At 47.4% G+C, this 10238-nt stretch overlaps 1 protein-coding gene across 1 annotated transcript; it reads right to left on the reverse strand.

Moving 5' to 3' along the window:
• Window positions 1-459: 459 nt before the first annotated feature.
• On the reverse strand, window positions 460-6700 carry KIAA1147 (KIAA1147 ortholog). The gene is made up of 9 exons (XM_008939664.1): window positions 6694-6700; window positions 5024-5123; window positions 3857-4015; window positions 3010-3163; window positions 2619-2757; window positions 2030-2161; window positions 1688-1838; window positions 1134-1202; window positions 460-655 (listed from the first exon to the last, which is right to left on the reverse strand). The coding sequence occupies exons 1-9, from the start codon at window positions 6698-6700 to the stop codon at window positions 460-462; spliced, it is 1107 nt and encodes a 368-aa protein (XP_008937912.1).
• Between the last annotated feature and the right edge of the window lie 3538 nt (window positions 6701-10238).

Genomic DNA, 10238 nt, shown 5'->3' on the forward strand with positions numbered 1-10238 from the left:
TTCGACACTTTCCCACAGCGTCCTCCTGGAGAAACTGGCTGCTCATGGCTCAGATGGGCATACTGGGTAAAACCCTGGCTGGATGGCCAGGCCTAAAGAGTGGTGGTGAAAGAAGCTAAATCCAGTTTGCAGCCGGTCACAAGAGGTGTCCCCCAGGACTCAGTACCAGGGCCACTTCTTTTTAATGTCTTTACCAGTGATCTTGATGATTCTAAAACAAAAAACTACAAATTAAAGAGAAAGGGAGAAAACAACAAATGGAACAGGTAATCATTGGGAAGTTGAGTGGTAGAAAATAAAAATCACATTTTGTTTTAAAATTATAAATACTCTCCCTATAAAGCTATTAAATAAAATTAGATCCGTCCAGTGGCTGTGGTGAGTTCCAGTGATCCTCCTAAGCGATGTCTGGTAGTCTTTAAGGAGTGACCTTTGCTCCCCATCTCTCTTGTCCTTGGTTTAAGTGCAGCAGGGGTTGTCAATGACGAGCATAACGTCAATGCCATAGACTTCCAGCAGGTCCATAAGGAAGCTCTGATCTCCCTGTGGGTCCAGGCCCATGCCCCGTGCATGGTCAGCTGTTAGCGTCTTGTCCTGGCTGGCCGACACCTCCATCAGCGTCTGAAATATGCGATTGTTCTGCTCCATGAAAAACCTATTGGATAAAGTCAGCTAAGATGATGGCATTAGACCAAAACAAAGATAGCCTATTTACCAAAGAGGGAGCAGAGCCCCAGACCTGCATTTAACCCCCTTCAATAATAGATCCCACCTTCTTAGGTGATGCTCCAGGAGTTTTCCATCCACCTTATGGTGGATAACCCAGAATGAACAAAGATAAAGCAGTAACTTCATTTATAGCGGTGCTTCTGTCTGGACGATTTATGGTAGGCATTCACTCCTCAGAAGAAAGCCACGTTATCACCTGCTGTGTACTTTGTGATAACCAAGTGGGTACCTCAGACCTACAGCTCCCATAAAGCCAAGGAGAAAAGAGAAGGAAGAGAGCTGGCTATGGAATGAAGTTGAAGCATGATGTTTCATAATATGCCCAACCAATGAAACATGAAATCTGTGAAAGAGGCTCCCTAAGCCTAACAGTGACCAACTAAGTATTAGAAGTTGCCACTCACAAGATGAAAAGGTCCTCTTCACAAGAGCTACAATCCTCACCCACTTCTTGAGAATACATTAACATCTGCCTGAAAGAAGGGAGACAGATTAGTTGCATATACCTCCAGCAAGCCTCAAAGCATTATGAGAAGACAAGGATTATAACTAAAAAACTTTACATCCATTTCTTGTAGACTCACCAGACTGACACTGTTGCCCCAGTATCTGAGGCAACAGGGTGGTCTTTATAAGGCACTGGACTAGAAAATAGGTTGGTTTTAGTTTTGCCACCAATCAGTGGTGAACCAATGGTGAGTCACAACCTCTGCTTCTCTTCCTGCCTTCTATCTGCTTCAACAGCTCACTGGTGGAGCGACTGTATGTGTGCAGAGTGCCCATGTGTTCCCATACCAGCCAGCTACAGTGGAACCAGAATCTCAGAGATGAGCTGATGCAGTGGGAAATGTTGAAAATACTATGACAAGATAGAAAGTACAAAGGAGCAGTGTCCTCTTTATCCCACATCACCCTGCACTCCTCTCAGGACTAGGGTCGCCGAGGTGTCTGTTATTACCTCTGGTCATTGAGCCGTCGGTACTTCTCCTTGTCAGCATTGTTAATTTTCAGGAGTGGTTGCAAACGCTCATGATGTGTCTTCACATTCTGGTTGTCCACATAGACATCATAGAGATCCTGTTTCTCCTCAAAAATCTTTTCTGTTGTACCTGCAAAATCAAGAGAAGATTTTCTGAGCAGAGGATGTTGCTTTCCCAGCAGACCAACTGTTCTCTCCTGCTTTCATAATTATCCATTCCACGCACATCCTATTTCTCATCTGTTTTATCCCACAGTTTGATGTTTCAAGATATTTTGCAGGCTGAAGTTAAAAATGTCACACCTAATCCATCATACTTACAAGCCACATATGATACTTCTGTCTCCAGCATTTCTATGTCTGCCACATTCACATAGAAGAATGGTTTGGATTCAGGGACAGTTCCTCCAAGACCAGGCAGAGAAACATTGGCAAGGCAACAGCAGCAATACACTGTAGATGAAAGAAGTACATCCTGAGATACTTGAAGTATTCCCTCAAGGGCATTCTGAACCCCACTTACTCAGTTCTCATACACGCTTCTATAAAAACAATGGTTGGAGCTTTGACATGCCCCTGGACACCAGAACTTCAAGTAGGGACATTCTATTTTGGATAGGAGATAATCAGTTCTCCCATAGGAATCCCATGGTCTAGATTCCACATATTCCTTCAGTACACTTATCGTCCTATGCTGGCAGGAACTGGGTTTGACAGTGCCAGGTATGTCCCTACCCAAAAGGCCTGAAGAAAAACATTTGGTAAGAGATGACTATGCACAGGCTGACTGGTAACTTCACAAGGAATGGTTACGATGGATTTTGAAGACCTGCATGATGCCTCTCCCCTCAGTACCCACAGGCATTTCTGCCTACCAGATTGTAGCTCCGCAGTGTCCCTGGAAACATACCTCTATAGCAGACAACTCCAACTGGGGGTGGTGAAAATATCAGTATGCGCTTGCGCAACAGGGCAAACTTCCAGAGGACAAGGATCTGCTCACCAAAGAATTTGATGAACTGAGACATACAGCCAGCAGGGTGTGTGATCTGCAGGTGGAGAGTAAGGGAAGAAAACAGCTCAGAGGTGAGGCAGGGACATGCACAGATGCTAAGTCTAAATGCAGGCACAAGACCAGCACATGTCAAGGACAGAGAGTTGCAGCTTGTAACAATTCAAGTAACAAAATGTTACCTAAAGCAGCCTCCAAAGCACTGGAGTGACTGTGTACATAAAGGATGAGACATCAGCAAGGAGCAGCAGCACACTGCCCATTGGTAGACTCACGGCACCTGCCTCACCTTCATCTCTGGGTACATGTATCTGTGGATGGATGGCAGCCAGCGGACAGGCTGCTGAGAGATGGGGGTGCTCTTGCTATCAGGGAGAACTCCTTTCTTGTCATCATAGAAAGCCTCTAGGTGGGAGTAGTGCCCTGGCATCTCCAGCTGGTGTCTGGAAAAGAAAAGAAAAAAGGGGAGATCTGTATTGTCTCCAGACTCTACTTATTTAGTGCCTTGCCCCCAGTCACAATCTGCTTGCCCAGCTACCAAAGAAGCCCTGTGTGCCTCCGTTGTACAGACTTGCCCAGGAGGGCAGATGAAGTGTCAGGAGCAACACCAGGTTTGAGTGCAGCCAGAGAACATGGGCAGGACAGCAAGATGATGTATGCATAGTACTGACCCTGGTTTAAGTGTGCTCAGGTAGGAACAGCTTTTCCTTCTACCATCTCTCTTTTCCATGCCAGGTTCACTCAACATAGCTGAAACACCTGCCTAGCCAGGATCACCATCGTAGGTTTAAAAGTGTTTTGTGAGCCCTTAGTAAAGTGGTGTTCAGAGGGAGGAAAGGGGAACAACTTCTCCTCTCAACTCTCCCCTTGACACTTACGTCCACTCAAAGTAACCCCAAACAAAGGGTTTGGGTAGCATTTGACTAGCTTGTTAGCAATGAACAGACTGCTGTTAATCAGTTCTTTGTCTCCTTCCCATGCTGAACCTCTAACTCTTCCTGGAGAGATAGTCATTCAAGGAAATCATAGCTCAGGTTGTAGCCAAATTCTCACTGGCACCTAAAACCACTCTCCATCAAGGCAACGTTACCTCTCCCAAGCAAGGAGTGGCCAGTCCCATTCCCAAGGGAACTTACCTGACCTGGTTCTCCAAGAAGTGCATGTACCTATACAGCAGTGTGTAGGAAGGGGAGAGAATCCCCACGGACTTCATGCGGGCACCACGCTCCAACTCACTCTCCACAGGCATGTTGGCAAAGCAGGCCAGGCCAAAACAGAGCCCCTTCCGGAAGTAACTGGAGACAGATGTTTGACAGAAGGATTAATGTTAAAAAGAAGAAAGGTAGGTAACTGAATGCTAACAATACTGATTTGGGGACAGTTCCATCTTTAGGGAACCCCCTGAAATCCCACCCTGCTATCAGCAGGGCTGAGGGCAGGCCTCAGGTGCCCTAGCCTTCTCAGGAGCAACTCTGGGCATTTAAGGGAAGAGTTCTCAGTGCCTCTACCCTTATCAGCCATGTCACAGGCCGGTGAGGAACACAGGTAGGAAAACTAACAGATGATGCAGGACACAGTCAATGCAGTGCTCTTCTTCCAAAGAAGGGCCTGCTAGCTACCTAGTCGTATTTTGGGTGCCAGGACACCAAGTGTGAGGGTTCAGTTCACGTGCCTTTGCGAAAGTAACTGTTACTCCTGACCAAAAGGAATTGCAACACTGCAATTCATTGCAAAACATGGCTGCATGGCAACACTGGGGTCACAAAAGGATGGGGACGCAGAAGATTCCTAGCTTATATCTTTCTATTGAAGGAGGGAGCTAGCAATGAAGAAAGTGAGCTCAGACTGTTTATCACAGCATTTAAAGGGCCCAGGAGCACTGGCAGAATGGAGATCTTTATTTCTAAGTCCAATTCCTGCAAAATCCTTCCCATTTCCATTCTGCCATTCTTTCCCCTTCGCCTGAGGCCTCTGACAACAGTGCCAGTAGTGGCAGTGCAGTATGATTTGCCCAATACACATTAAAATTTGCACACCATTGGTAAGCTAGCCCACCCCATTCACCAGCTGACCTCCACAGCCACAGCTGTCACATGGCAGATCCCTGCAGCTAGCTGGTACTTGATAGGATGTTAAGAGTATCTAACTAGTATGTCTGGCTCAGCTAGGTACAGTTTAGCAGCACATTTATCCAGAAGCTTCATAGATGGCATTTTTCTTGCATGTTCTGATTAAGGGATGGTGGTGTAGATGTACAGCTACATAAAAAGAGGAGAGGAGTAGTATAACTTGGATATACTCACATGAAATCTGACTGGATTTTGTGGGACCCACTTGCCATGGATTTGAATTCCACACCTTCCAAATCAATATCTTGGGGTAAACACCATTCCACCATGTTGCCTGCAGAGAAGCAAATTTATCTGGGTAAACTTGGACACTGTACTCATTTCTCAAGGGGGACACCAGCAACAGCAAGTTGTTGCTTTTACATCGCTGTGATGCCAGTAACAGTGCACTAATGCAACTCCTAAACCACCACAGACAGTTGCCCAAAGTATAGACTGCTGCTCTTCAGGATGAGTTTCTGTGATGGCTTGTGCTACCATCAACATCCTCCTTTGGTTATGCTTGGGAGGGCTGGTCAAACAGGAACCTCTAAGTTGGCATTCCAGGCATTGCTACTTCTCCCTGGAATCTCTCGTTTAGTTCAGGATAGGAGAAGTTAGCTGGAGCTTTATATGGAGGCTGAGGTGATCCATGTACTGCAACACATCTGCGCACGAATAACCAAAAAAAAAGCATATAAATTGCAAGCTTGATCAAGATTAGCAAACACCTGTCACCTGCCAACCCAGCCAGAAAGCATGGAGTTGTTCAGTGGAAAAGGCCACCTGAGGAGCCTTATCTTGGAACAGATGATACCAGAGAAGTCACAAAAAGTCCCTAAGGCAAATGAAGTCCTGCCCTGCCACTGGTGGCAGGTTTAAAAAGACTTCTCAGGCTTCCTCATGCCAGCACTTCAGAGCCTCATCCCCTCATCCAGACACTCCCACTGCACTGAGATGTGCTCCAGGTTTATCCACTGAGTTCCTGTTCCCTGCCAGCCTGCCCACAGCAACAGCATGTGAAGTAATGTGGCTTCATTTTAACAACAAAAGCAAACAAACATTATTCAGTATAATGCAACAGCAGATGCACAGTGATGATGCCTTCTACTGGTACAGTCCTTCCCCTGCCCTTTGGGGCTGGCATCCCAGCTGTGCTTGCACAGACAGCGTACTTTTGGAAGGGCCTTACACTCAGCTGAGACTTTTAGAGATACTTAAATGAGAGGTCTCATTTCAGAAGCCTGTCTGCTGTGTCATTACTCATACTGCACAAGTATATGCCTGCAATCTCACACAGGAACTGGGCTTAGCTACTGACATTTAAAAAGGCTATTTTTCTTCTCACATAGATACTATATTCAGCAGACCTCCCCCAACCCTGCCTGGCAAGGACTTAAAAAAAACAAAACAAAAAAACAGCAGCAGTAAGCGTGGCAACAGGAGAGGCTTTACATCCAGCTAACCACTCCTGGTCCACGAGCAGGCCTGTCCTGCAGAGCTGGGCTGGCCGGGGGCAGCAGCCACCTCGTGATGCCAAGCACAGCTCCCTGCAAGCACAGGCGAGGCCACAGAGCTCTGCTGTGGAGCGGCTTCGCCTCTGAGGCGTGTGAAAGGCTGGCAGAGAAAGCCAGTGACATCATGTCAGCCTGCGCGGTCCCCTGGAGGTTCTGCATATTATATATAGACGTTGGCTTTTGTTGTTTGGGGTTTTTTGTGTGTGGGTTTGGTTTTCTTTTTAAAGGCACAAGACCCTTCCTTGAAAGAGTGAGGAATTCAACTTTAAAGACTGTTGCCTCTTAACCACAGTATTGTGGTTAAGGCCAGATCCGCTTTTAAGTCTTACATTGCAGAGACTCACTTACTGGTCATTACCTCTGGATTAACAGATCAATACATGAGAGTGCCAGTGAGCAAAAGAAACTGTTTGACTTTAAGTCACCAACTTAAAGTGGCAGGTATAGCATCCACTACAGAGGTGTTGAAGCAGACACAGCCCAAACAACGTCTGTTCTGCAGCATTAGGTAAGAAAAAGACACCTGGAAAAAAATCCTTCCTCTACATGAAACCACAAAACCAACTCGTATATCACACAGGTGTTTTTTTTCCTGGGAGTCACAAGCAATTCTCACCTGCTCTCCTGGCTGCTCCTAACACCGCCCTGCCCTCGGAATGTACAGGTGACGTGGCAGTCGGAGAACAAATGCAGAGATTAAAAAAAAAATTAAGAAAGTCGGTCTGGTGCAACAGCAGAGCAAACAGAGGAGAGACTTCACCCAGACGTGAGAGCGGCTGCCAGCCTGCCCGAGGAACCCGAGCAGGAGGAGGGAGCAGTGCTGCAGAAAAACAGGAAGCGTTGCCCTTCCCCACGCAGAGGCAGCTCTCATGCGCATGGGAAACTCTCCAAGTGAAAGTCACCCAGTGTTAGAGAGCGGGGAAGTGGCTTTGCTGAGAGTCAGACCTGCAGCTTGGGAGATATCTCGGGAGCCATCTCCCAGCTCTAAGTCACAATCAGCATGCTCAGTTCCTGGCATTTAAAGCTAAGGATGTTCTTTGTACTTTCTCTCCCCTGGGTTTTCACAGCCTTACAGAAATTACGATGGCACTAGTGTCTAGTGGTCATCACCTGGCTCTCCTCACCATTAGATGTTTCCAAAAATCTTTAGGGTCCCCAGCTGTGCGATGCTACCACGCTGTGCCGGGACATGAGAAGCACAAAGTGTGACCTGGCCATCGGACAGGCCCCATTTCCTGGATGGAAGAGATGTGGGACAGAAAAACAAACTACTTGCATGTTCACTGGTGCAAAACAGATCACTTCCCCCTCTTCCTTCCCTGTCTCCCTCCGTTACTCACATCACCCTTGAAGCCCGTAGACCGTGTGGGATCTCCACAAGGTTGACTATCATCATCTCCATCACAGAGAAAGGGCTAAGAAGGTTCAGTCTCTTTCCAGCTATTCTGATCTGACAGAATTGATGTGGCCATGGACTTTGCTTCATCTTTCTTTATACTGATTTTTTAAAATTGATTTTTTTTTTTCCTCCCCATGCTTTACCCAAGACAAGCATGAGTCTTGGAAAGCACACATGGTTGAAGCTAATGCCCAGTCAGTCACACCTACCAGATGTATCCCCACTGCTGCCCAAGACAGCGTTGGCTCTTCTGTTACTACCTGGTGCCCAAGGGAACACTCACACCAGGAAATTCAGCAGCCTCATTAGAAGTCCCTTGTGACCGTGCTCTTTTAAGAGACTGTGTTTGCACATACCTGGTGATCATGGTTTTTGAAGTGTCAGAGCAGTCCCTGAAGGAAGAGACTGCCAAAGGGCAGGAAGCAACGAGAAGATGATATGGTTGGCTCCTGGGCTGCCACCACTCCACACGTAGTTTAGTTTTCTGCATTAGTGCAGGAGCCATCTTTGTAATAGCGGTGGCAAGAACTCCTTCTCTGGGCCACAAGGTTCACCACGCTGGAGGCCAGGACAGCACCACCGATTCAGAAACTGCCTCTCGCTCTTATGTTTGGCCACTCACACAAGCACAGAGTCCCAAGGACACCGGCACCTTAACAGCATTTAGGAGGAAAGCTGTTATATTCTTTATTAGTGTAGTAACCACTCCATCGTTCTACAGTAAAGCATCTCTCACCCAATTGCTTGCCTGCATTTGAGCAAACATTACCCAGCATAACTACCGGCCCAGCCACCACCAGAAATTCTGCCTTTCACATGCCTGAGCAAGCTACCAAGAGATCTGCTCTGCTTTTTCTCAGCAGGATCATGCAGATTTCCTGCTCACACACTGACTGGATGATGTCCTCTAAGGAGATCAGGAAAAGGACCTTGTGTCCTTAAAGGACATGAAGACCAGATATCCATATGAACATTACAGAAGTATCCTTTATGCTGTTTGATGTAGCTGATCCAGGTATTCCCCTGTCCTCTTTCTGACCCTAGCACGTTCACACTGCTGCAGCTTCAAGATCTTTTTTCTAAGTCCACATCCTCTGTAGGGCACCTCCACTTGTGAAGCTGATATTTGTTGATGTGTTCCTCACAGTCCTATCATCTTCCTTACATTCAGCATCCATGGTGAGTAGCAGCAGGTGGCTAAATCTTCCTGGACTTGACAGACTACTCCAAGGCTGATGATACCCAGCATTAACTGCACATCAGATGTGAGAATAGCTGTTTCCCAACTTCCCTTGGACTTCATTCAGAGCAACAGCTGGTTCAGACAAACTCCTGAGAAAGCTCAGCTTTCTGCCAACCAAAAAAATCTCATCATTTCTTAGAAGGCATATGCTCTCAGACTGAAAGACAACCTGCTGTTGCCACAGTCATCCAGACTCTTCCATGTTTTGGACACTTGTAAGAAACACCTCTCCTTTTGCATCACCTCTTGGAAAGATGACAACCAATCTCATTTCAGATTTTGACAAGTCAAGAGCCTCTGACATCTAGACACCTATCTCTGGTGCACTGTGAAATAGGTGACTTCCCGAAAGCCCATTGGTGTTTTGGGACATAGTGGCCATGCTGTTTGGCAGTGTACATTTCTGACAGCACGCCACACTTCAGACTCTGTTGTGACTTCACCACTTCCTTGGAAATTTCAGTTCAAGACTGGGATTCAGTCTTCACTATCAGGGCCCTCTTGTGAGCACGATGTGAGTTACCTCCCCTTTCCACTGAAGGACCTCACCATGCTTCACAGAGCTCTTTCCTGTCTCTAGTGCTTCTGCTGTGGGTTTGCTAAGAAAGCATCTGCCCACAGAGGAAAGAGAGGCTTGCTGCCAGATCTGGATGCAAATGGGCTCCTGCACCTCCCAAGCTACTTCCTAAGCTTTCTGATCAGCTTCCAGGGATGCTGCACTCTTGCCTTTGCACCCCAGGCTGGTGCTAGGCAGCCATAAGACCCAACAATCTCTTTTGGGACATGAGACCCCTAAGGACAGTACCTGCATCAACAGATGCAAGGTGGGTGCTGCTTTCTGCCTGTGTTACCCTGTTCTGTGGACACTGCTGGAGCAGCAACACTACAAAAACAAAGTTAACATGTCTTCCAAGATGCTGATGTGCAGACTTGAAATGAATAACCTCCATTAGTAAAAGAACTGGTAGAACACCAAAATCCAACAGCAACTGAGGGAGATGGACATGGCAGTGAAAGGTGGAAAATACCTCCCCTTGCCTCCCTCCATCGCACTACAAGTCCCAGAGACCCCACCAGAGGCCAGCCTCGAAACACATGGCACCAAGAAACGCCCCGAGCGCCACGGCGGCCGCAAGCGAGTCCACGGCAAGGGGCGGCGGGAAGATCCCGAGATGCTGCTAACAGGTTGTCGCGGCCCAGGCAGCACCGGGCAGCTGTTCTGCCCGGGGCCCCAGCGCCACCCCCGACCCC

This window comes from Merops nubicus, unplaced genomic scaffold, assembly GCF_000691845.1.
Source record: "Merops nubicus isolate BGI_N331 unplaced genomic scaffold, ASM69184v1 scaffold6860, whole genome shotgun sequence".
NCBI lineage: Eukaryota > Metazoa > Chordata > Aves > Coraciiformes > Meropidae > Merops > Merops nubicus.